Source organism: Zea mays, chromosome 8 (assembly GCF_902167145.1).
Source record: "Zea mays cultivar B73 chromosome 8, Zm-B73-REFERENCE-NAM-5.0, whole genome shotgun sequence".
Lineage (NCBI taxonomy): Eukaryota > Viridiplantae > Streptophyta > Magnoliopsida > Poales > Poaceae > Zea > Zea mays.
In genome coordinates this window covers 139630881-139656539 of record NC_050103.1, presented here as the reverse complement: position 1 = coordinate 139656539, position 25659 = coordinate 139630881, and the positions used below count along the sequence as shown (strand labels likewise).

Below are 25659 nucleotides of genomic sequence, written 5' to 3'. Positions count from 1 at the left end.
TGATGGGTCCATCACGGTTAGTCAACAAAGATCTAGGAACCCAAAAGTCCTTTGTGTTAGCACTAGGTAAACTCATTACATTTCTAGCACAAGTTGCAATTTTGGGTTGCCTAGTTACATGAGAATCAATTGACAAGTTAGGAGTGAAATTGTTACCAATGGGACAATCCTTGCATTGATGTCCCTTCTTACGGCATGTGTAGCAAAGGCGCTTTCCAAGATTTGGCGATTTCTTCTTTCCTTGTTTGTTGCTTGCTACATGGTTAGTAAAAATTTTCTTTTCTAACCCTATGCCTCTTTGTTTTAAATGGGGACAAGATCTGAGTAAGTGTCCCTTCTTGGAGCATTTAAAACAAGGTCTATCATCCTTGTTAATAATCAAGTCATTAATATAGGGACATGACCTAATCAAGTGCCCCTCTCCAAAGCATTCACTACACTTCTTAATGTGAAGTGTGGCTTGATCATTACCTTGGATGTTACCTTTTGTGGAGGCGTGGTTGAGGCTTTTGGAGGAGGTGTTGAATTTCATCTTTTGTTTCTTCCTCTTGGCAATCCTCAAATCCTTGACATTTTCTTCAAGGGATGTAGTGCATGCCACGATTGTTCCCGTCTCAAGCTTCTTCACCATGTGATCACGGTTATCTTGAGAAGGTTGGGCAATGCATTTTCCTTTTAGTTGTGTCAAGCTCTTCTTTAGCCTCTCATTTTCTTCTTTGAGCTTTTGATATGAATCATCATTTGTTCCTGCAAATTCTAGCTCAAAGGAAGTTTTGCTTGTTGACAAACAACAAGCATTAGCACATGGTAATATAGTATCAATTTGAATACATGTGCACGAATGAGGTTGTTGGGATTTTAAGTTCTCTATCACAACCTCATGAGCAATGTTTAATATGATATGATTATCCATAAGATTTTCATGAGAACATAGAAGCATATCATATTTATCTTGAAAAGCTAGATTTTCAACTTTTAGCTTTTCCACTTGGTCCTTAAGCAAGGTATTCCTATTTACTAATTGAGCGATACAATGTGAAGCGTTATCTTGCTCAATTGAAATAGTTTCATACCTTTGGACCAAATCAACATGAGAGCACTTTAGCTCCTCATGTTCTTTAGTCAACTCGTCAAAGTGTTGCATCTTTATGGAGAGAATATCTTCTAGCCTTTGACGAGCTTTGCTTTGCTCTCTCGCTCTTTCTAGAAGTTTGAGCATGACCGCCTTATCTTCTTGGCTTAGGCGAGCGTAGAGATGCACAAAGCTTCTTTCTTCCTCCTCAACCTCATTTGTGCTTCCGCTATCATTTTCATTAGCCACACAACATATGTGGGAATCGAAATGGGAAGACAAACCTTTTGGAGAGGTGGATTCATCGTTTGGTCTCCATCGTTCATTCTCTTCTTCTTCCTTGCAAGGGTTAGTATCACAAATACCAAAGGAAGTAGAGACACAAAATGAACTATCATTTTTGGACTCATCAAATTTGCTTCTAATTCTAGTCCAAATATCATGCGCATCATGGACGGATTCATCATAGTTTGATATGAAGGCACGATAATCTTCTTTGCTAAGAGAATTGTTTAAGATGTCAAAAGCTAGGTAGTTTAAGCGATAACATCTTTGATCCTCCTCGGAATTAATTTTTCCATTAAAACTAGAGGGAAAAATACTCTTGTCAATAATTTGTTCTAATTGAGGATGTATGGTTCTAAAGGCATTTATCACACTAGTAGACCATGAATCATAATTAGAACAATCATCAAGTAATATCTCAAGAGTTACCTCCTTTTGAGTTGCGTTCGTTGGAGGAGTCTTCTTGTTCTTTTGGGATCTTCTACGAGCCATCACTTCGAGTTGTTAGACTCAAGATGAAGTGCCTTGCTCTGATACCAATTGAAAGTCGCCTAGAGGGGGGGTGGATAGGCGAAACCTGAAAATTAAAACTTTATCCCCCAACTAGATCCTTTGATTAGTGGTTAGAACAAGATGAACAATTATCGGAGTATAAAAACTAAGTTCTTGCTAGTAAAGAATATAGCTTTCAAATAATGCGGAAGTGATAAATCAATACAACTAATAATTCTATGATAACAAAGCAAGAAAGCTTAGATGAAAAAGAGCACTAACTCAAGTTCTTTTCTTGCGGAGTGTTGCTTCACTTAAATGATTTTTTAACTTGAAGCAACACCAAATGATATGAGCAAAGAATAGTGCAAGAGAACTTAGAGTAAGAGAAAGCAAACAAATCACAAGCAAAAGCACAATGAACACGGGTGATTTGTTTTACCGAGGTTCGGCCCTCGAAGGCCTAGTCCCCGTTGAGGAGTCCACTTAAGGACGGGTCTTTTTCAACCCTTTCCCTCTCTCCCGATCACACAAGGATCGGCGAGCTCTTCTTCTTCTCAAGGATCACTCTCGATCCCACAAGGACCACCACAATCTTTGGTGTCTCTTGCTAGCTTTTACAAGCCTCCAACACTTTGGAGGAAGTTCGAATGGGAGTCAAAAACTCCACGCGCAAATGAACACAAAGATGTAGCACACACTATCTCTCAATGAATCTCACAAGGCGCTAGGGCTAAACTCAATTGAGTAGCTCTCAATTGCTTGCTCTCTCTTTTGTGGCACTTGTGTTGGTTGTAGTGGACTAAATCTTGTGTATAGGATGGATCAATGAATATATGTGGTTGGGAGGGCTTGAGTATGTCAACTAGATGACTTGGAATGTTGCTTGGACTCCCACTCATTGAAGTGGCCGATTGGGGTGGTATTTATAGCCACCATCCAAAAACTAGCCGTTGATGAAGTCTGCTGGCGATGGGCGCACCGGACAGTCCGGTGCACACCGGACATGTCCGGTGCCCCAGCCACGTCATCCTATCCGTTGGGGTTGGAGCTGGTCGACCGTTGGAGGCTTTTGTCCTCATGTGGCACCGGACAGTCCGGTGCACACCGGACAGTCCGGTGCCTCTCTGATCCTCTGCTCTGACTTCTGCCGCGTGTACTGTTCTGCACTGTTTACTGTCAGAGTCGACCGTTGGGCGCAAATGACTGTTGCTCCGCTGGCACACCGGACAGTCCGGTGCACACCGGACAGTCCGGTGAATTTTAGCGGAGCAGACTTCGTGAAATCCCGAGGCTGCCGAGTTCCTGAGGCCGCGTTCCGTTGGAGCACCGGACATGTCCGGTGCACACCGGACAGTCCGGTGAATTATAGCGCGCCGGCTTCCGAGAATTCCCGAGGGTGAAGAGTTTGAGTCTGAGTCCCCTGGTGCACCGGACAGGTACTGTTCACTGTCCGGTGGCACACCGGACAGTCCGGTGCGCCAGACCAGGGGTGCCTTCGGTTGCCCCTTTGCTCCTTTATTGAATCCAAAACTTGGTCTTTTTATTGGCTGAGTGTGAACCTTTTACACCTGTATAATTTATACACTTGGGCAAACTAGTTAGTCCAAAGATTTGTGTTGGGCAATTCAACCACCAAAATTATATAGGAACTAGGTGTCAGCCTAATTCCCTTTCAGAAAGCAATCCAAGCGCAAGAGCTCGAAAGAACACAAGCAAATCTCTCTCACTAATCACTAGGGCGTTGTGTGGAGTTTGGAGAGGATTTGATCACTTTGGTGTGTCTAGAATTGAATGCTAGAGCTCTTGTAAGTGGTTGAAGTGGGAAAACTTGGATGACTTAAATGTGGGGTGGTTGGGGGTATTTATAGCCTCAACCACCAAACTAGCCGTTTGGGTGGAGGCTATCAGTCGTATGGTGCACCGGACAGTCCGGTGCACACCGGACAGTCCGGTGCGCCAGCCACGTCACCAAAGCCGTTGGGTTCCGACCGTTGGAGCTCTGTCTTCTGGGCCCGCCTGGATGTCTGGTGGCGCACCGGACATGTACTGTAGAGTGTCCGGTGCGCCAACATGGGCGTGCCTGACCTCTGCGCGTGTTGGCGCGCAATAAATGCGCTGCAGGTAGCCGTTGGTGCCGTCGTAGCCGTTGCCCCTCAGTTACACCGGACAGTCCGGTGTACACCGGACATGTCCGGTGAATTATAGCGGAGCAGCCGTTGCAGTTTCCCGAAGCTGGTGAGTTCCTGAGGCCTCTCTTCCTTGGAGCACCGGACACTGTCCGGTGTACACCGGACAGTCCGGTGAATTATAGTGGAGTTGCCTCTGGATTTTCCCGAAGACGACGAGTTTGCACTGGAGTCCTCTAGTGCACCGGACATGTCCGGTGGCACACCAAACAGTCCGGTGCGCCAGACCAGATGTGCCTTCGGTTGTCCCTTTGCTCTTTTGTTGAACCCAATACTTAGTCTTTTTATTGGCTAAGTGTGAACCTTTGGTACCTGTATAACTTATACACTAGAGCAAACTAGTTAGTCCAATTATTTGTGTTGGGCAATTCAACCACCAGAATTAATTAGGGACTAGGTGTAAGCCTAATTCCCTTTCAATCTCCCCCTTTTTGGTGATTGATGCCAACACAAACCAAAGCAAATATAAAGTGCATAATTGAACTAGTTTGCATAATGTAAGTGCAAAGGTTGCTTGGAATTGAGCCAATAAATGTTACTTACTAGATATGCAAGGATTGTTTCTTTATTATTAATATTTTGGACCACGCTTGCACCACATGTTTTGTTTTTGCAAATTCTTTTTAAAGTCCTTTTGCAAAATGGTCAAAGGTAAATGAATAAGATTTTGAGAAGCATTTATAAGATTTGAAAATTTTCTCCCCTTGTTTCAAATGCTTTTTCCTTTGACTAAAAACAAAACTCCCCCTCAATCAATTCTCCTCTTAGTGTTCAAGAGGGTTTTAAGACATCAAGTTTTGAAAATACTACTTGTTCCCCCTTTAGAACACAAAGAGATACCAATTTGAAATTTACCAATTGAAAATCATTAATTTTTAAAATTAGGGTGGTGGTGCGGTCCTTTTGCTTTGGGCCAATACTTTCTCCCCCTTTGGCATGAATCGCCAAAAACGGATACTTGGAATGAAATATAGGCCTGTGCTCTAATTATTTTCTCCCCCTTGGCAAATAAAGCATATGAGTGAAGATTATACCAAAGAGTGATGCGGAGCGACGACAAAGGATGAGTAGTAGAGTGAAGTGGAAGCCTTTGTCTTCGCCGAAGACTCCTATTCCCTTTCAATATACCTATGACTTGGTTTGAAATACACTTGAAAACACATTAGTCATAACATATATAAAAGAGACATGATCAAAGGTATATTTATGAGCTATGTGTGCAAATTAGCAAAAGAAATTCCTGGAATCAAGAATATTGAGCTCATGCCTAAGTTTGGTAAAAGTTTGTTCATCAAGAGGCTTGGTCAAGATATCGGCTAATTGATCTTTAGAGTTAATATATGAAATCTCGATATCCCCCTTTTGTTGGTGATCCCTAAGAAAATGATACCGAATGACTATGTGTTTAGTGCGGCTATGCTCAACGGGATTATCCGCCATGCGGATTGCACTCTCATTATCACATAGAAGAGGAACTTTGGTTAATTTGTAACCATAGTCCCGCAGGGTTTGCCTCATCCAAAGCAATTGCGCGCAACAATGGCCTGCGGCAATGTACTCGGCTTCGGCAGTAGAAAGAGCGACCGAATTTTGCTTCTTTGAAGCCCAAGATACCAAGGACCTTCCCAAGAACTGGCAAGTCCCCGATGTGCTCTTTCTATTAATCTTACACCCCGCCCAATCAGCATCCGAATAACCAATTAAATCAAATGTGGATCCCCGAGGGTACCAAAGCCCAAACTTAGGAGTATAAGCCAAATATCTCAAGATTCGTTTTACGGCCGTAAGGTGGGATTCCTTAGGGTCGGATTGGAATCTTGCACACATGCAAACGGAAAACATAATGTCCGGTCGAGATGCACATAAATAAAGCAATGAACCAATCATCGACCGGTATACCTTTTGATCGACGGATTTACCTCCCGTGTCGAGGTCGAGATGCCCATTGGTTCCCATGGGTGTCTTGATGGGCTTGGCATCCTTCATTCCAAACTTGGTTAGAATGTCTTGAGTATACTTTGTTTGGCTAATGAAGGTGCCCTCTTGGAGTTGCTTGACTTGGAATCCTAGAAAATACTTCAACTCCCCCATCATAGACATCTCGAATTTTTGTGTCATGATCCTACTAAATTCTTCACATGTGGATTCGTTAGTAGACCCAAATATAATATCATCAACATAAATTTGGCATACAAACAAATCATTGTCAAGAGTTTTAGTGAATAAAGTAGGATCGGCCTTGCCGACTTTGAAGCCATTAGCAATAAGGAAATCTCTAAGGCATTCATACCATGCTCTTGGGGCTTGCTTGAGCCCATAAAGCGCCTTAGAGAGCCTATAAACATGGTTAGGGTACTCACTGTCTTCAAAGCCGGGAGGTTGCTCAACATAGACTTCTTCCTTGATTGGTCCGTTGAGGAAGGCACTCTTCACGTCCATTTGATAAAGCTTGAAGCCATGGTAAGTAGCATAGGCCAATAATATGTGAATGGACTCAAGCCTAGCTACGAGTGCATAGGTTTCACCAAAATCCAAACCTTCGACTTGTGAATACCCATTGGCCACGAGTCGGGCTTTGTTCCTTGTCACCACACCATGCTCATCTTGCTTGTTGCGGAAGACCCATTTGGTTCCTGCAATTCGTCTATGCAAACTCCTTACTAGGTGATGATCACGATGACAATGTGGCAGAGAACAGGAAGGTCGACCTCTGAAGAGAAGGTTACCTTCGATGCGAAGGCGGTGGAAGCGACGATCATGGTTAAGGTCAATGGACACGACAGGTCGACGCAAAACCAAGGTGGCGGACTAGGCACACGCGGAGGAGGCCATTGTGGCCTCATGGTGTTGTGTCAGGGTCCAACGCGCACTCGGAGAAGCGGGCGGGTTTTAGGGTAGGGTAGAGTGATGACTTCAGGTTGATTTCTAAGAAATGGGAGTTTTTTAAAAAATGTTGACGTGGAACGATCGTCAAAACTGATGCTTTATATAATTTTTATAATTTTAAAGAGATGCAAGTGTTTTTAAAAAAAATGTTGGTGCAGGTCGACCATCGGAACTGATGCTTTAGGAATTAGGATGCGTTTGATTTAGTTGTAAGCTATGAAAAAGCTATTGTGAAATTTCTACCGTGGAAAAAAAACTGTTGTAAGAAAAAAAATTAAAAGTCATTTGGTTCAAACTGCTATGAGTTGTCTATCATAAACAAATTGTATATTGTTTATATACACTTTGTTTAACTATATCTCCTAATCAATATACCTAATTTAAAAGTATTTTCACATTATAAATAAATCGAGTTTACATAATATCTTTTTGTTGATTTTTTGTTTTATTTATTATTTCACTTAATTTTCTTAAGACGAATAGTTTCTAGTTACCACATTAGTTTATTTATATAATGAACTTGATAAGCAGCAAAAAAAACAAACTATAGAAAAGCTGTGTTTTTAAAGTAGATACAGAAAAGATTTTATGAGTTTCTTTGGTTCAACTTCTAACAGGTTCGAAAAGCTGAACGGAATAGGACGAGATCTCGAATAGGACGAGTCGCTGCTTTCTCTTCAAGGAGACGTCACGTCACCACCACAAGTCCACACACCTCTTCGGCTCTTCCTCTTCTCCTCCATATAGCGGCGGGCCTCCGTCGGCCCCCTTCCACCCCGTTTTGCCGCCCCACAGGCCACAGCCCAAAATCCTCCTCGTCGCTGGTGCCCTCTCCGCGGCCTCCTCCGCCAGCCATGGCCGCCGCTGGGCCCGGGCTCTACTCCGACATCGGGAAGAAGGCAAGAGGTACGAGCCGTGCGCCCTTTCAGTCATTGGCGCTTGTTTCAGCACGTGGAATGTTAATATTGTTGCCTTGTTGGTTGTTCACTTCACTTGCCGCGTTCGTCGGGTCCGCAGGTCTCCTGTACAAGGACTACCACACTGACCGGAAGTTCACGCTCACCACTTACGCCGCCAACGGAGCTGTGAGTTTTCTTCACTCGCTGCTTCTACTCTCCGGTGCTTGTTTTTGTGATCGCCTTGTTACTCTTGGCCTTGATTTGGCATGATGCGAGTAGGTAGGTTTTTCTTGGTTGCGGTGGAGGTTAGGTCGTTAAGGGCTTTGTCGTGGTTCGATTTTAGTTGTTTGCTTGTGCGTTTAGTTGGGAACTTGTGGCAGAGTTTAGTACTTTAGCTGTACTGCATTTTGTATTGATGCCGCGGTTATATTTTTTTCGCCTTGTTTCTGCGTGGATATTTGCTTAAGTATTAGGCGTGATCTGGTCGGGGAGTATTGCCTTGTCCGGTGGCTTCTGCCTTAGATTTAGAGCGGATTAGCTTGATTAACCTGAGGTTTGGATGTAGAGAATGTAGTAATAGGCTATTACTAATAGCTCATGCGAGGGCTACTAGACACTTGAATCTTTGGATGGCTAATGTTTAGGGCGTTTGCCAGTGTTACTCTTGGTGGATCCTTTCCTGTAGATTTAGTTCATGCGAGTGCAATGCTTTTGCTTACCAGTGTGGGTTAGTATGTGTGCTAGTGATGAAATGGATATGGCAACTGTTGTGCATGTAGAGTACAACTCTATTTGGTAACGAGTACAGTTTTTAGAACAAGATTGGTAAACATAGAGTACAACTTTAGAACAAAATATTGTGGCGTAGTTAAAATTTGCCTGGACAATCCTTAATAAATTAGCTCATACTCTCTCCATTCCAAATTGTAAGTCGCTTTGATTTTTCTAGATACTTGCTACACACCTAGATATACATTATGTCTTGCTTGGACAATCCTTAATAAATTAGCTCATACTCTCTCCATTTCAAATTGCAAGATGCTTTGACTTTTCTAGATACTTGCTACGCACCTAGATATACATTATGTCTTCTATGTATCTAAAAAAGCTGGAACAACTTGTAAATAGGATCCGAGTGAGTATATGTGGCCCTATGCCATCTGGGGGTAGAAATTCAGTTGAGCTGTGGCATGTCCACTGGCCATTGACTCATTCGATTTACTTACTAGTGTTTATTAGTGACATTGAGGTGTGACCATGTCCATTGGCCATTGACTTGTTTGATTTACATACTGCTGTTTATTAGGGAACTTGAACATGTTCTGGATTGCCTTTGCTAACTACTCCTATGTCTTTTACTGAGTTATAGAGGAGCTATTTAGTTTCATGTCCACTCTATGGTCTCTACTCCTTTAAAGCACGAGTTTCGACCGTCGTACTTTTTTGCGGAAAGCACGTATGGTTATTCCCCTCCCCTAGATAAGACTTATCTCACCAGAGGCAAAACTAATCTCTCTATAAATTGCCGGCATCCTATGGTTCCTATCTCCTCGCGTGTATGGTTATTCCCCTCCCCCTGGATAAGGTTTATTTCACTAGAGCCAAAACTAGTCCCGCTATAAATCGCTCGCGTTCATATTGTTTCTATCTCTTTGTGCACTGCAGTTCAAGGCGCGTGTCACCATGGACATGAAGCACCGCGTCGTCCGCGCCATGATCGCGGGTAGCATGGGAGACGGTGATGGCGCACCCGTGCATGTCCAGGATAAGACCGAGTCGGTACGTGACGCGACACGGCGCGAGCATCATCGTCTTCCTCTTACCATCAAATATGATGATTGTATGCCGTCGTAATGCACGGGCATTGTACTAGTTTCTTATGTACCACCTTACTAGCATTCTGGTATGCTTGATGTCAGATGACTGCTAAATTTTTTTATCTTACTGGTGGGTGCTTCAGGTGGTTGTGCATATCGGTTGTCATGCTGCAAGTCTGCAGCTGCATTTATGTCCTAATTCATATATGTCTTCGTCTTCATTGTGACATTTCTTTGTCAAATTCTTTTGGATAGTGATTGCTGTACCATCTGATCTCTCTCCCCCCCCCACCCCCACCCCCCGAGGTAGTGTTAGTTATGGCCACTTATGCTATGATAGGCCATTACTGCTGCAAGCACAAGGAAAGATGAAGCTATCTTTAATAAAATCCAGGGCCAGCTGAAGCACAACAATGTGACTGTGGATGTGAAAGCTGTAGAAATTGATGAAGCGTTCTCACCTCTGTCGAGGCCGCATGATTCTATTAAATAGGAAAGCAATGATGCTTAGATTTACATGAGTAACAACCTTTAAGATGGGACCTACAGGATCTATGTATTGCTGAACAAACTCTGCCGTATCTAGTCCCAAAATATAGGATATTACTAACTGACTATATCTGATAACACACGCGTTATCAGGATTAGCATCATATCTTAACACCCCCCGTCAATCATAACCGCCCAAGGTTGAGATTGCACTTAAATTCTTCAAGCTTCTGTTGAGTCAATGGTTTTGTAAACCCATCTGCAACTTGATCATTGGTGGATATAAATTGCACGTCTAATCTTTTCTGTAGAACTCTATCACGGATAAAATGATAATCTACTTCGATGTGTTTTGTTCTAGCGTGAAATACAGGATTTGATGATAGATATTTAGCACCCATATTGTCACACCATAATCGAGCAGTACGAGGACATGCTATGTTCAATTCATCGAGCAAAGTTTGGATCCACATTACTTCTGCAGTAGCATTCCCCATTGCCTTATATTCTGCTTCAGTACTGGATCTTGACACGGTAGCTTGTTTTCTTGCACTCCAGGATATAAGATTGGATCCCAAGAATACAGCAAAACCCCCAGTGGATTTTCGATCATCTAAACAGCCTGCCCAATCTGCATCAGAGAAGGCACTGATTAACCAGGACGATGATTGCTTAATTTTTAATCCTATGTCGGCAGTTCCCTTCACATAACGTAATATCCTCTTAACTGCAGTCCAATGTTGAGTAGTTGGGGCATGTAAATATTGGCACACCTTATTGATGGCGAATGAAATATCCGGTCTTGTAAGTGTTAAATATTGTAAGCCTCCAACAATACTCCTATATTTTGTAGCATCTTCTGAGCCTAAAGCATCCCCGACATGAGCTGACAGTTTTTCACTTGTTGACAAGGGAGTAACCGTAGGTTTACAGGTGGCCATACCAGCTTTCTTTAGAAGATCAGTGGCATATTTCTCTTGAGATAACAAAATTCCATCTCTGATTCTTTTGACCTCAATTCCCAAAAAATAATGTAATTCCCCTAAGTCCTTTAGAGCAAAATCAGTTTTGAGATCCTCAAGTAACGCTTGGACTGCCTTTGACGAGGAGCTTACAACCACTATATCATCCACATATACAAGAAGAAAAATGGTGATCATGCCTTTCTTATAGAAAAATAAAGAGGTATCAGCTCTTGATGATCGAAAACCAAGTATCTTGAGTTTATCACTAAGTCTAGCATACCAAGCACGTGGCGCTTGCTTTAGACCATAAAGGGCCTTATTAAGTTTGCATATATGATGTGGCTTAGTGATATCTTCATACCCAGGAGGTTGTCTCATATACACTTCTTCCTCAAGAACACCATGAAGAAACGCGTTCTGCACATCCAGCTGTCGCAGGCACCATCCTTTAGTCATAGCAATTGAGAGAACAAGTCTAATTGTAGTAGGTTTGACCACCGGGCTGAAGGTGTCTTCATAATCGATCCCATAACGTTGCTTGAACCCTTTTGCCACTAACCGTGCTTTGTATCTATCCACTGATCCATCTGCCTTCTGTTTAATTTTGTATATCCATTTACAATCAATTATATTCCTGCCTTGTTTTGGGGGCACAAGATGCCAGGTCTTGTTTCGAACGAGAGCTGCATATTCAACATCCATTGCTAGCTTCCAGTTCGCATCATTAAGAGCATCAGTTAAATTTGATGGCTCACTTGTAGTAATAAGAAATCCATACCGTATGGTGCCATCAGTATACTGCTTGGTTTTACGAATACCTTGCTGAAGCCTGGTACGGTGAACAGGAGACGCAGGAGATAAGGCAGGAACAAGTTCTTCAGCTGCTGATTCAGGATCCGGTGCAGTAGAGGATGATATGGGCACCGATCCCAAACTAGACTCATCGTTGTTGTCTGTCGCAGTTGATGGCGCTTCATGCGAGGCGGAGCTGACCCGAACACTCGCGGTGTCAAGTGCATCTGGCGAGATGAGGTCCGGACTGTCCCCCTCGATCGAGACCGGAGTGAGCGATGGAACAACTGATGATGGGTAGTCGTCTGTCGTGGAATCCAGAGCAGCTCCAGCTGGACCCGGGGAAGCAGCCCTCCTATTATTTTCACCAGGGGTTTGATCTAGACGATTCCCGATCAGGGAGCCTGATGTGTCCTGCATGTCATTATAGCCAGAAACTGGACGAAGCATTGGAAAAATAGAAGCAGGTGAACTATCGTCAACAGAATTATTCGTATTCATCCCTGGTGTAGGAAGAAGAAGGACTTCACTACTAAAACGAGCGCCAGTACAAGACGTCGATGCAAAAGGGAAAACTGATTCATCAAAGATGACATCACGGGAAATATATATTCTACCAGTGGCAGGGTCAAGACACTTAAACCCTTTATGCATGTTGCTGTATCCTAAAAAGACACATCGAAGGGATCGAAATTGAAGTTTTTTTGTGTTGTATGGTCGTAGACAAGGCCAACATGCACAACCAAATATTCGAAGATTTTGGTAGTCTGGTGTGCGATCAAGGAGGCGAAAGAGAGGAGTTTGAAACTGGATAGCGGAACTAGGAGTTCGATTAATAAGATATGTGGCAGCCAAGAAAGCTTGATCCCAATATTTGAGCGGCATATTTGCCGTGGCAAGAAGAGATAGGCCGATTTCAACTATGTGGCGGTGTTTCCGCTCTGCAGCACCATTTTGTTGGTGAGCATGGGGACAAGAGACAAGATGAGATGCCAACCTGTCGAAGAAAGGTGTTGAGGCGAGCATACTCGCCTCCCCAGTCCGTTTGTATAGCAATGATTTTTCGTCCAAGAAGGCGTTCAACAAGAGCTTGAAACTCTTTAAAATAACAAAAAACATCCGACTTATGGCGCATGAGATATATCCAGGTGAATTTACTATAATCATCAATAAAACTGACATAATAGTTATAACGACCAAAAGAATCAATGGCCGGTCCCCATACATCAGAGAAAACTAATTGAAGAGGAAAGCTAGACTTGCTAGTGGACACACTATAAGGAAGCTGGTGAGACTTTGCCTGTTGGCAAGCTCCACACACGGACTGGGACAAGGACTCAGAAGAACATGGCAATGCGTGTTCACGAACAACGCGCGACACCGTAGCATAGGAGGGATGACCGAGCCTGTGGTGCCACCTTGAAAGGGACGGCATCGCTGTGGAAACATGAAACGCCGCCTTATTATCGGATGACTGAGAAGGGGACGGCAAGGGGTAGAGTCCACGTTCACATGGTCCTCGAAGAAGCACCTGCTTCGTTGCTTGATCCTTAATCAAGAAAAATTTGGGGTGAAATTCAATAAAAACATTATTGTCTGTAGTGAGCCGATGAACAGAGACTAAATTTTTTGATGTCTGGGGAACGTGAAGAATTTTGTGGAGATGTAAATTACGACCAGGGGTATGAATAGACGAATAACCAATGTGACGAATGTTCATACCTGCGCCGCTTGCAGTGTGTATCTGATCAGTGCCATTATAGCGATCATAAACAGCAAGTTTGTCCAATTCGCCTGTGATGTGATCAGTTGCGCCCGTGTCTGTGTACCAGGATGGATCAGTAGTGGATGGAGCGGCTGCTGCGGCGAGGCGTTGATCAGGGACGAAATTTTCGTCAAATCTGTACCAACAATTGGTAACAACGTGTCCAACTTTGAAGCATAGTTGGCACGTGGGTTTCTTGGAGCGATTGCCAGTGTCTTGCCTATTGTGGCGGCCGGTGCTGTTGCTAGAGTAGGCACCCTGGAATCGGCCACGACCACGGGACTGCCCACCGCCACGAGAGGAGCCAGATCGGCCCCTATTGCGACCTCCATAGGACGCCATATTGGCTGAGAACTGGATGTTGCTTGCACCAGATTGCAGCTCTAGCCGAGATTCATGGCTCAAAAGCTGAGCATACAGGGCCCCAGGCGTTACTGGTTCTTCACGGGCTAGAACCGCCGAGACCACCGGATTGTAATTTTCTTCAAGGCCCGACAAGATGTAGGACACCAGTTCATCATCAGAGATAACCACGCCCGAGGCACCAAGCTCATCGGCGAGGCTACGGACTTTGGAGTAATAGTCAGCAACTGAAGAATTCCCTTTCTTCAGAGTATGCAGCGCAATGCGCGTGCTAACGGAACGCGCCCGAGTTTGGCACGTGAACATCTGCTCCAAGGTAGACCAAACTTGCGCCGAGGTGCGGAGCGAAGCAACAGTTGTAAGGATCTCCCTTGTGAGCGATGAGAACAGATAGCTGAGAACGGCTTGGTCCTGCGCAACCCAGCGAGCATACTCCGGGCTGGGCTTGGAGATGACCTTATCGCCGTCTTTTTCATTGATGGCCGGAGGAGGCGCAGCAATGGATCCATCAAGATAACCCTCAAATTGGGCAGCACGGATCGCCGGCAGCACTTGGGCTTGCCAGAGGACGTGATTTGTCCTGGAGAGCTTCTCGGTGATGGTGATATTCAGGGAGGAAGGGAGGGAAAGAGGAGGATTGGATGGTGACGCCATGGATGAGCTTAATGAGGAATAGGCTCTAGATACCATGTAGAAATTGATGAAGCGTTCTCACCTCTGTCGAGGCCGCATGATTCTATTAAATAGGAAAGCAATGATGCTTAGATTTACATGAGTAACAACCTTTAAGATGGGACCTACAGGATCTATGTATTGCTGAACAAACTCTGCCGTATCTAGTCCCAAAATATAGGATATTACTAACTGACTATATCTGATAACACACGCGTTATCAGGATTAGCATCATATCTTAACAAAAGCAACTTCAGAATCAAAAGTAAGTGGAAATATCTGTTATTACTGGCCTATTACCAAGGCCATTCACTAATATCAATCTTCCCGAGACAGTTACACTGTCTTCTGTAAAATAATCATAATTTTCCCTTTTGCCAGGTGACAACTACAATCACAGTTCACGAGCTAGCCACACCAGGCCTGAAGGCATTTTTATGCATTCCTTTCCCGTACAAGAAATCTGCAAAGGTATATATTCCCTTTCATTTCTAGGTCAAGCACCGTCTGTACTGGATTCGGACTCCAATTAAATCTCTTTTCTCTTTTATGGTTTTAGGCTGAACTCCAGTACTTGCACCACCATGCTGGTGTTGCTGCAAGTGTTGGCCTAAATGCAAACCCTGTCGTTAAGCTTTCTGGTGTATTCGGAACTAAAACTGTTGCTGTTGGTGCTGATGTTGCATTTGATACTTCATCCGGGAACTTAACCAAATACAATGCTGGACTGAGCTACTCCACGTCTGACTTCGTTGCTGCAGCTACTTTGTAAGTGGTTTGTTCCTATGTTTAACAGTTTCTGTTTGTGACTGTTATTTGTGTCCTAGGGATCCGGTTCGCCCTAGCACTAGCACAAATGATATCTCTAGGGAATTTATGAAGTAAAAAAATTGTGCATGTCAAGGTGCATACCTTGTTTCTGCTTCTTTGACTGTCCTCCGCATGATGTATCTTTTAGTAGCACATGTTGTGACAATGTGCGTCGACAATAAATAATACGCGGTGGTTATGACAGTAAACCGATTCTGCATTTCAGGAACAACAAAGGAGACAAGATCGCCGCTTCCTACTACCACTCGGTAAGTCCAACCACAGCTGTTGGAGGAGAGCTGAGCCACAGCTTCTCGACCAACGGGAACACCATCACCTTCGGGACGCAGCATGCCCTGGACCGTCTGACCACTGTGAAGGCACGATTCAACAACTGCGGCATGGCAAGCGCACTGATCCAACACAAGTGGAGGCCCAAGTCTTTGGTCACCATCTCCATGGAGGTGGACACCAAGGCCATCGAGAAGAGCTCCAAGATTGGGCTCTCCCTCGTCCTGAAGCCCTGAGGTCACCGCCAGCTTCTTGTTTTGGGATATACTAGGTCTATTTTTTTTAATCTGCAGCTGAAGTCTCCAGCAAACAAGATTGGACTAAACCTGTCAACTTTGGTGCCGATCCCACAAACTCAAGTTCACGGTCTCTTTGGTGGAAAACTATGCGGTTTTGTATACCACTGGGTGATGATGTTTGGAGAAAGTTCAGTATGGCTCACCAGTCACCACTGTCTCTCAGATTTTAACTGTTTGATTTGTCGATTCTTTATTCATACAGATCGCAATTTTTCTCATGCCTCGCTCTGCTGACATGGATTCACGGATCAATCTTGATGTCTTTCTCAAGCTCCTTACGGTAGTTCTTCGTTGCTTGTCGGGCCTGTGATTCGGCAGAGATGATACCGAACCGAACAGACAGAACATGCAGCTGGCTGTGATTTGGCAGAGAAGATACGGAACAGGCAGAAACATGCAGCTGGGATTTTCCATGGTTAACCTTTGCCGGTCAGGTGGAACGTGCGTGCGAAAGGGAAACTAGCAGCTGGAAATTTGAAAATTTTCATTACACAAAATTAAGGCAACTATTGCAGAGAAGGCATGTTGCCAAACCCACTCCAGCCATCCAGCCCCTCGCCGTCATAGCACGCGGCGATGTCTCTATGGAACCCAGCAACCCGCGCGTGGCCGCCGCCGCCGCCGCCGCCTGACGAGAAGAGGTCGCACATGTCCGGAGGCGCCTCTCCCTGGAAAAAGTTGTGGTACTCGTAGGCGTCTCCTGGCCCTGGATGACCACTACCAGCAGCAGCAGCCGCCTCCCCGTCCCCGGCGCCCTCCTCGGCGTCGGAGTTCTTCTCGACCAGCTGCCGGAACATGGACGACTTGAGCAGGAGGCTGAGCGCGGTGGAGGAGCCTCGCCTCCTCATGCCGCCGGGAGACACCGTGGACATGGAGGCCTCCTGGCCGCCGCCGCTACTGGTCATGTGGTCCAGCAGGAACGGGTTGCCTCGCGGGAGCATCTGGGCCGTCTCTGCCGGGTGGTGGTGGAGCTGCAGCTGCTCGGCCGGCGCTGCCTGCGCCACGAGCGCCTCCCGGTTGAAGGCGGCCGGCGGAGCGCTGGGCTTCAGCCACGTGATGTAGGACCTCAGGTCGAAGTTGGTCACCGCGTTCACGCCCTTGTACTCTATCGCCGCGATGTCGTATGCGCGGGCGGCTTCTTCTTGCGTGCCTAGATAGATCGGAGCAGTTTTTTTTCTTTGTTGTTAATCTACGAGTCACGATGACGACGACGACGGCGGCGGAATTTGTATGATAAGTTGCATTGTGTTGGGGATGTGATGTGCTCACTGTAAGTTCCTAGGTAGAGGTACTTGTTGCCGAAGACGCGCCCGATTCTCGCTTCCCATCTCCCGTTCTGATGATGTCTGAACGAAACATGCGTGCACTGTCTTGAGCATCTAACACATCAACAGATGCATGCAACCTTGGAGCTACTGATTTATGGAGAGACACTTGGAGCAATTTTATTTTTTATCTCTTTTGTTGTTAAAAAAAACCGTACCTGGCAACCCCTCTGTACTTAGACACTCCTCTTGAAAAGCCACTGCTCTTCCTGTGGTCAAGACAAACTCCTTTCAGAATTTCGAACTGTAACGGTTTCAGTCCTGAAAAAAAAACGATTTTTTTTCTTTGCCCCTCCAGGTCGAGGGGCAGCAGCAGCGTGCACGCACCTCCTCAGCGATGCAAGGTACTCTTCCTTGGTGAGGTTCTCCATCACCTTCAGCTCCTTCTCGTAGTCCATGACCTGAGAGACACAAATACAAACTCAACCAAGTCACTAGCACAGTCATGTGTCAAAACAAATGCCGAAATTCACTTGTCCAGTGTGGCTCTGGCTCACTAACTGCTGCTGCTCGCAGACGCAGACAGTGAAGAAGAAGACGCTCGAAGTTTATACCGTACCGGGAAGTTCGTGTAGGTGGTAGGCCCCCAGTACTTGAGAGCAGCGAGGTCGTAGGCCCTCGCAGCAGCCTCCTCCTCGTCATAAGCTCCCAGATACACTGTCGGTACGGTGATCAAGCAACGTATGTAAGTGTCTCCTATACTATGCATCCAGCATTTGATCAGATCATCTACCCTGCTGCTGTTCCAGAGAGCGAGAAAAGAACACCTACCCTGTTTGCCTTTCTTCCGCTGCGTCGGATTCCACGAGTTCTTGTCCCACAGATGCGCCTCAAACCGACCCGTCCATCGATGCCTGCAACAACAAACGTCTGCACCTGAGCTACAAGCCTAGCAGCTAGCAGTGCAGTGAGTGACCAGCGCGTGATAGCTTCGCTCTTTTCAGTGCGAGTTACTGAGGTGAGCTGTCCAGTCCAGCTATAGCTACCTGCTGACCCCACGGAACCTGGAGCTCCTCTTGACGGTGATGCTCGGCAGCGGCTTGCCAATGCCGCCGCCGCCGCCGATGGGCGCGAGGAGAGGCGGCTCCCTCCTCCTCCTCCTCACCACCTGATGACGATGGCCCCCCTCGACGCCGTCCGGCGCTCCCCCGATCACCACGCTGGGTGCCGCCGCCGACGGCCCCGGGTAGCAGCTCTCGATCTCGCTCTTCACCAGCATCATGCCGCTGCTCTCCATCAGTTCCCTGCCGCCGCCGCTACTACTCCGCTCCTCGTCCTCCCTGTGCTCAGCGACGACGTGCGGCAGCTTCCAACGCAGCACTGACAGACAGACAGACAGAACGAACGAACGTACTCGAGGCGAGACGCCGGAACCCGCCGGTGCGGCGCGCCTTATATAGGCAGCCGTCGCCCGCCGAGGCTCGCGCGCGCGCGACTGCCTCGCCCTCGCGCCGTGACACAGGGCTTTGTCCGCAGGCGAGCGCACGACAAGGGCGTTCGTGGTATTCACGCCGCCACGGTCCACGCCCCGTCTGTCTCCACTATGCCGCTTTGTCCTCGCCCGCGTTTGGGAACATCGAGCTGAGCCTGAGCTCTGCGGCTGTCCTTTGTCGTCAGGTGGCGGCCGCGACGATCGATCAATTCGGGCGCCGCGTCATGGCGACTACAAGATAGTGCCAACCGATCTGAGAAACCTGTGCTGGGATTTTGGCTGGGCTACGCTTGTCCGCGGCTGCCCACACGTCTTGTACAGTTCACCGGGGCGAGCAGTCGGCGCACACTCGTCGTCCTTACACTAGAATATCTGTTTGAGCTCTCTCTCTCTCTCTCTCGTCAAGTCGTCACTTAACAACTTCAGTGACCTACAAATACATTTTCAAACTTTATGAATTTAAGTGGTATCCTTTAACCGTTCAAAGGTACTCTTAACAAGTTTATGAATTTCATGGCAACGACTGAAGATCGCTCAGTTGGATGAATCTTCACCTATGATGATAAATAGCATATGTATATACTCCCTTCTTCTAATAAAATAAGCGTGCATGTTTTTAAAAAAGTCAACGTTTAAACTTTAACCAACAATTTAGCAAAAAAACATATGTTTTTAGTGTATACATGTTATATATTTGAATTTGTCTTCAAAATACTTAAATATGATGCTCAATTTGTATTTATCGATGTCATCTTTTAAAAGAAATTAATGGTCAAAGTATTACTGCAAAGACTTTACAAAAAAAAAATATATACCCTATTTTATGGGATGGAGAGAGTATATAGAAATGAGATACTACGAGCTTAGAGGTTTCAATAGTTATATAAAAGTCTAAGAGCATCTCCAATAGTTATGTAAATTTAGCACCCTAAATTATAGATTTAAGAAGTTGCTAAAACACTTTAAGGAGTAGAAAAATGTATGTGCTCCAACAGTTTCTTATTTATTGGTTGCTAATTTTGAAATTTGTTTATGTCAACATAAAATAAGCGAGAATGTTTTTTATTTTTAATTGAGCTAGCGGTAGAAATCAATATCAACAACCTTCCTTGATGTCTTGAGACGTTCGAAGTTATCGATGGAAGACCAGACGGTCACGATGATGGCGTGAAGACATCACATGATGTGCTCTGACGACGCCTTGGCATAAGAGGTTGTCTAGCAGTAGCGGCGACATCTAGGTGCTGGAGATGGATTTGTGGTCAACACGACAGTGGGACAACGCAAAACAATGGCAAAAGTGTGATTTTCACGATGGATTTAGTACCAACGTTGATTTAGGAAGTCCCAATAAGGTTGATAAATGTAGGGATGAAATTGGGTTTTGTAGGGAGTTTGTAAATTTAGGTAATTGATTTACATGACTGTTGGAGAAGAGTTTTTCTCGAAAACTTGTTAACTTTATATTTAGAGACTTGTTTACATAAGTATTGGAGATGCTCTAACCAGCATAATCCTCCAACTCGTCCCGCACGCGATTCGGTCCCAGTGCTAGTTTTATGGTAAGTGCAAAAATTATGTTGGCTAGAGAAAAACGTCATAAATAAGCCTAACTAGTTTATGTCGGCAGGAGGAAACTATCTTAATTCTGACTAATTTATATCGGTTGGAGAAAACCATTGTAAAATAAGGCTGACTTGCCTTGGAAAAACCATCGTAAATAAGGTAAACTAATTTACATCAGCTATCTGAATCCATCGTAAATTAATTTGAATAACTAAGAACATCTTTAAGAGAGGCTCTAAACAAAACCTTATTTTAAAATATAGGGCTCGAAACCATAAAACATTCTTCAAATATTAATTCTATTTTATAAAAATTCGACAAACGATTATAGGGCTCGGTCTTTCATGTCCTAAATATCGTACCTTATATATTATAAGTTTAGAATCCTATCCTAATTTTCTGTTGATATCCAACTATTTATTTCCTAATAACTTGATTTATTTTCTAAATAGCAATGTTTAAGTTAAGGCATAACCGTTGAAGAAAAATTTTCTTTTGAGGCACTAAACACTTTAAATAGATCATATTTTAATTTTAGGACTTTATTTTAGAGCTTATGTCGTCTGTAAAAAAAAACTGATGTAAATTATTTTTTTCCCCACGTGTTCCATTCGTCATAGCTTAATTTATGTCAGCCACATTTAGCCGACATAAATTAGTAATTTACATCGGCGAACCATCATAAATGCTTATTTATGACGTATATGTAGTTATAGTTACGGTTCTGAACCGATAAAAAATAAACAAAAAAAACTGTCGTAAATAACCATTTATATTGATTTGGAACTTACCTATATTAGCTTTTGACTGACATAGATTTTCTAGTTTTACACAAGTATTTTTATACATTAGAACTTTGCTTGACAATAACTAGACGTGATTTGTTTGAATTTGGTTGACAAATAATGACAATGGCTAGATACGTGAGCAAGAAGTTCTGCCAGCAGTACAAGGCGAGAATACTCATCGGCGACAGGCTCGTCACCTTGCAGGTGGTATGGTTCATGCCCTTGTTACGCAGATATGGGACACGGCGGGGCGGTATAGGTTCCATAGCCTTGGAGAAAACCTAGACGGAGATGCGGCGCAAGAGAGAGAATAGCAACCTATCATATCACTTGTTGTCTCAATAAGTAAGTAGAAATTTATATTGATAAAATATTATAAATAAGCTTATTTACGAATTACTATGCATATTTAGTTACGGTTCTAAATTGATGTAAATGAATATAAAAACGATGTAAATAGCTATTTGTGTCAGTTTGAACCTTGCTGCTGCAGCAGCTCGCTACAGTATTTTTTTTTTGTAAGGATTGCAGCAGCTGCTTGCAGCCGCTAGTTTCTAGCTCAAACGAACACTTTTTTAGAGTTTTCTAAAGTTGCTCTAATGAGAGAACATAGATTTTTTTTAGTTTTATGTAGTGTTCATATAAATTAGAAAAAAATAAAAATCTTCTAAAGTTGCTCTTAGAAAATCTCTATTCCTATAGATTTATTATCTCAGTGAGACAAAAGTGCCATTTTTTTTGTATCAGCTTCTTCTGTCACGGCCTATTTGGACATTGCGTTTCGGTCAACTCAAAAATGCTTTTGGCCCACACCTAGGACTAAGCCAAATTTGGCCCATGGGTGTAATTTGAGGCGGTGGCCAGTAACTTTTTGAATGAACATTATAAACTGTTATCTTCGCGTTCACAGTTAAATTTGTCCTCTACCGATTCGTACTCTTTGCTAAACGTCTAAACCCGTAGCAGGATTATCGGACATCAGACATCCCTAACGTTCTTTTTATCACTAATGTTCTTTTTTATCCCAGTTGTTTTTTAACCGCATTTCTCTAAAATAACGGAAATGATAGTGAGACCTCATCTGTTTGTTTGTAACATGTGACTGTAATTAAGTTCATAGCTCATAACTGGTGTTTTATTAGGGGCAGTGGGTGAGTGAGGGGGTGTTTGCTTGTTTGGGAGCAAAGTGTTTTCACATATTTAGAAAATACTATATAGAACGCTGAACTGCTGATTTCGTTATCAGAAATCGGAATGTACGAAACAAACGCTAATCCTACGTTAAAAGCAATTTCCGCGGTCGCGGACGGGCCAGTGTGTTAATTAGCTTCTCGTGGCAAAAAAAAAAAAAAAAAACAGCCGGCCGGCTGCACCAGATTTCTCTGCAGGAGACGGTATCAAGGTGACGCTTTTTTAAAGAAGGGGGAAAAAAGAATTTGGCGGCCCCTTCTTGATGGCACTGGCACGTGCTTGGTTAATTGATACTTTAGTCACTTTTTTGTTTTAGTTTCTGGGGATCCAAACATGCGTTTGATTGAGCCGGCCGACGGGAGCAAACTACGTGTACCAGATGACGTACGTGCTCCCCCCTCTGCGGCGCTGACAAATGCAACCGGCGGGCAGCGTTCGTGGCAGGTTCCGTTCGAGAGCAACCGCGCGCGATGATGGATGGATGGATCATGGATGGATGCCTCGCGGACAACGCCGCGATGAAAGCGAGCGCTGGCTGCGCCGCCGGACGAACGAGAGGCTCACGCGCGCTGTCCTGCTGCTGCTGCTGCGCCCGGGGCCGCGGGGAGGAGGCTTCCAAGAAGAGATGGAGGCAACGGCGACCTGATGGTGCCTGCCGAATCCCACCACCACCACGGCACGGGCCGTCGTCGTCGGCCAACCTTCGGGTGGCGAGAGAGAGCGCGGCCCGGGTGGAAGCTTCTGAAATCAGGAAACGGTGGCGGACGATTTTGCCGTGGCCGTCGCTGTCTCAGTCTCGCTCGGGTTAATCGGGGGCGGTGGATCACGGCATTTTGTCCGTATCTCAGCAGACGCTTCTTTCTCGATCGAGCATGCATAGTACTAACACTAGCAGGATGTATGTAGCAGGATGCATAGTGCAAACATGGTAGCTTAGCTTAGCTCGACGGTCATCTAATCTACCCACCTGATGAGTGGGCAGGGCACACATGGTCGATGTGTCACACGTGCGCGTCGCTCTGAGAGGTACACATACACATTGCATCTATCTGCACCCGCCGGCGGCCCCACGTGGCCTGTGCTAGTAATAAGCATGTGCTCGCCACCATACCACCAGGGGGGGGGCACCGGCGGCCGACCGATCCATGCAGTGAGATCACGTAGAAAATCCAGAAGACACGGCGAGCTGGAGGAGTACATCCTCACTCCCCCGCGGAATTCGGCCATTTATATCGGTCGGTAACACAGCAAGGCATGGAGATGAAGCTAGGCTGCGAATAAATCCACCCACTCCACGAAGCTGCGCCGAATCAGTCCATGGCTGGCTGGGGCTTCTAGATCCATCACGGCGCACGTTTCAGCTTGGCTTTGCGTTGGTTACCCGGCCAATCTTGTTTTGTGTTTGAGATGGACCAAGAGTGAGGGCCGGCGACGTGGATCCGATCGAGTTGAATATATATGCGGCGAGAGCAGCGACCTTTGATGACATGTGAAAAGGACGTCTCCTCTTGGGTGGCCGTTCCGCTTCATCACACGAATACAAATCATGCATACGGCGATGTATATATGGTCGAATTAAATTTACACTCTCCCGGCCAATACAAGCAGCACATGCATGGTGCAATTCATCCATCAGTCCATGCAACATGCATATACGATACGGGTGTTCCGGGCGCAGCCAGCAGTCGTGGTCCCAGCAGAGCAGTGAGCAGAGACGGCAATTGAAAACTCCTCGAACAACTCGAAAGCGAGCTCCCCACCGGCCCACCCCGCACGGCACTAGCTAGCTACGACGTGGCGAAGACCCCTTCAAGTCGTGGCTCTCCCTCCGCAGACAGACACACAATTCCGCCCGCCCCCGCTATAACTATAAGTGCCACGCCGGGCGCGCGAGCGGCGGCGACCCGCGCAGCAGCTCCGAACCTTCTCCCAGTCCCAGGCAGCCAGCGCAGGAAGCTCACCGGGAAGCCGGTGCAATCACACACCACACATCCCCGCTACAAATCCCAGCCCCCGGTCGACATCCCTCCCACTCCTCCCCCATGCGCACCGGCACCGGCACCGGCAGCTCACCGATCCCCGGAGCCGCTACTATAAGTACAAAGCTTCCCCGGCGGCGGTCCACCCGGCCATGGCGGCAGTCGGAGCGCGCCCAGTGCTGTACCACCACCACCCCCACCCGGCGCCGGCGGGCGGCGCCCCCGCCCCCATGTCCTCTTCCTACTTCTCCCGCGGCGGAGGCAGCTCCAGCCCCGCGTCCAGCCTCTCCGCCGCGCACTTGGACATATCCGAGTTCCTCTTCGACGACGCCTCCGTCGTCGTGCCGCCGGACGCCAGTGGTGGCGGTGCGATCAGCGCAGGCGGCGCTGGGTGAGTGGCGTGCTTGGCACCTGTTTCTGCTTTGGGCCTTCCGTTCATTGGTCTGAACCGTACCCGGCGGCGGGCTGTGCCTGTGTGGGCGTTTCAGGAGCGCGGCGGCGCCGGAGCGGCCGCGCACGGACCGGATCGCGTTCCGGACGAGGTCGGAGGTCGAGGTCCTGGACGACGGCTACAAGTGGAGGAAGTACGGCAAGAAGTCCGTCAAGAACAGCCCCAACCCAAGGTAGCTAACTGTGTGCGTCCCAATTTACAACACCACACGACTGGACTGCTAGCGCACTCACTTCACGACAACTGTTCTGTCAGGAACTACTACCGGTGCTCGACGGAAGGGTGCAACGTGAAGAAGCGGGTGGAGCGGGACAGGGACGACCCCGGCTACGTGGTCACCACGTACGAGGGGACGCACAACCACGCCAGCCCCAGCACGGTGTACTACGCCAGCCAGGACGCCGCCTCCGGCCGCTTCTTCGTCGCCGGCACGCAGCCGCCGGGGCCGGGGCCGGGCTCCCTCGTCAACTAATATTATCCATCCCGACGGCCGTGTAATAAGATGTACAGACTCTGTCCCAATGGATGTTGGACCCGATTCTTAGTTACATCTTGTATGCAGTGCAGGTGTGGCTGAACGCTCCCCAGGCAGGAGGCATCAGTCGCAGCCCTTGGCTACGCCGGCCGTGCCACCAGGCCCTAGCCATGTTTGCAGACTCCGCATGGGTAGGCACTGAAGCAAACTAGTAGACCTTTTTGGCTCTTGTACACAAACTGAACTATATGAAACTTTGGTACTACTTTTTTTTCCCTGTCAAATATACCCCCTCCGGCCTTCCATTCATCAGGTATGTTTGTATGAGATTGCAAGCCCAGTGTGTGTGTGTGTGTGTGTGGGAG

The 25659-nt window shown here is 46.2% G+C and overlaps 3 protein-coding genes and 1 non-coding gene across 5 annotated transcripts; 2 read left to right on the top strand and 2 right to left on the bottom strand.

The window, feature by feature from the left end:
- Positions 1–7581: 7581 nt before the first annotated feature.
- LOC100285974 (outer mitochondrial membrane protein porin) lies at positions 7582–16305 on the top strand. 2 transcript variants are annotated; one of them, XM_020542188.2, is made up of 7 exons: positions 7582–7830; positions 7942–8009; positions 9489–9602; positions 9981–10091; positions 15069–15158; positions 15247–15455; positions 15724–16305. In XM_020542188.2, the coding sequence occupies exons 1-7, from the start codon at positions 7779–7781 to the stop codon at positions 16022–16024; spliced, it is 945 nt and encodes a 314-aa protein (XP_020397777.1). In that variant the 5' UTR covers positions 7582–7778; the 3' UTR covers positions 16025–16305. The 2 variants fall into 2 exon arrangements, with proteins under 2 accessions (XP_020397777.1, NP_001385637.1); NM_001398708.1 differs by lacking the exon at positions 9981–10091 and having other exon boundaries at positions 7585–7830; positions 15724–16230.
- On the bottom strand, positions 14044–14182 carry LOC111590025 (small nucleolar RNA Z247). Its single transcript, XR_004852318.1, has one exon. It is a non-coding gene; the product is annotated as a small nucleolar RNA Z247 (small nucleolar RNA).
- A 224-nt stretch (positions 16306–16529) lies between the features above and the next one.
- LOC103635988 (ethylene-responsive transcription factor WRI1) lies at positions 16530–19274 on the bottom strand. The gene is made up of 7 exons (XM_023300907.2): positions 18399–19274; positions 18184–18266; positions 17972–18069; positions 17740–17813; positions 17571–17621; positions 17357–17433; positions 16530–17237 (listed from the first exon to the last, which is right to left on the bottom strand). Exons 1-7 carry the CDS (start codon positions 18647–18649, stop codon positions 16594–16596), a joined length of 1278 nt encoding a protein of 425 aa, XP_023156675.1. The 5' UTR covers positions 18650–19274; the 3' UTR covers positions 16530–16593.
- A 5146-nt stretch (positions 19275–24420) lies between these two features.
- LOC100281947 (uncharacterized) lies at positions 24421–25572 on the top strand. The gene is made up of 3 exons (NM_001371805.1): positions 24421–24759; positions 24857–24991; positions 25075–25572. Exons 1-3 carry the CDS (start codon positions 24521–24523, stop codon positions 25289–25291), a joined length of 591 nt encoding a protein of 196 aa, NP_001358734.1. The 5' UTR covers positions 24421–24520; the 3' UTR covers positions 25292–25572.
- The last annotated feature ends 87 nt before the right edge of the window (positions 25573–25659 follow it).

What these genes read in the sequence shown, in the direction of transcription:
- LOC100285974 (XM_020542188.2), top strand. Translation starts at nt 7,779, where the DNA reads ATGGCCGCCGCTGGGCCCGGGCTCTACTCCGACATCGGGAAGAAGGCA. An exon ending in CTTACGCCGCCAACGGAGCT is followed by an intron (nt 8,010 to 9,488) that starts GTGAGTTTTCTT and finishes TGTGCACTGCAG; the next exon opens with TTCAAGGCGCGTGTCACCAT. An exon ending in TTCGTTGCTGCAGCTACTTT is followed by an intron (nt 15,456 to 15,723) that starts GTAAGTGGTTTG and finishes TCTGCATTTCAG; the next exon opens with GAACAACAAAGGAGACAAGA.
- LOC103635988 (XM_023300907.2), bottom strand. Translation starts at nt 18,649, where the DNA reads ATGGAGAGCAGCGGCATGATGCTGGTGAAGAGCGAGATCGAGAGCTGC. An exon ending in GCGGAAGAAAGGCAAACAGG is followed by an intron (nt 18,070 to 18,183) that starts GTAGGTGTTCTT and finishes CCGTACCGACAG; the next exon opens with TGTATCTGGGAGCTTATGAC. An exon ending in TACCTTGCATCGCTGAGGAG is followed by an intron (nt 17,622 to 17,739) that starts GTGCGTGCACGC and finishes TCTTGACCACAG; the next exon opens with GAAGAGCAGTGGCTTTTCAA.
- LOC100281947 (NM_001371805.1), top strand. Translation starts at nt 24,521, where the DNA reads ATGGCGGCAGTCGGAGCGCGCCCAGTGCTGTACCACCACCACCCCCAC. An exon ending in ATCAGCGCAGGCGGCGCTGG is followed by an intron (nt 24,760 to 24,856) that starts GTGAGTGGCGTG and finishes TGGGCGTTTCAG; the next exon opens with GAGCGCGGCGGCGCCGGAGC. An exon ending in AAGAACAGCCCCAACCCAAG is followed by an intron (nt 24,992 to 25,074) that starts GTAGCTAACTGT and finishes CTGTTCTGTCAG; the next exon opens with GAACTACTACCGGTGCTCGA.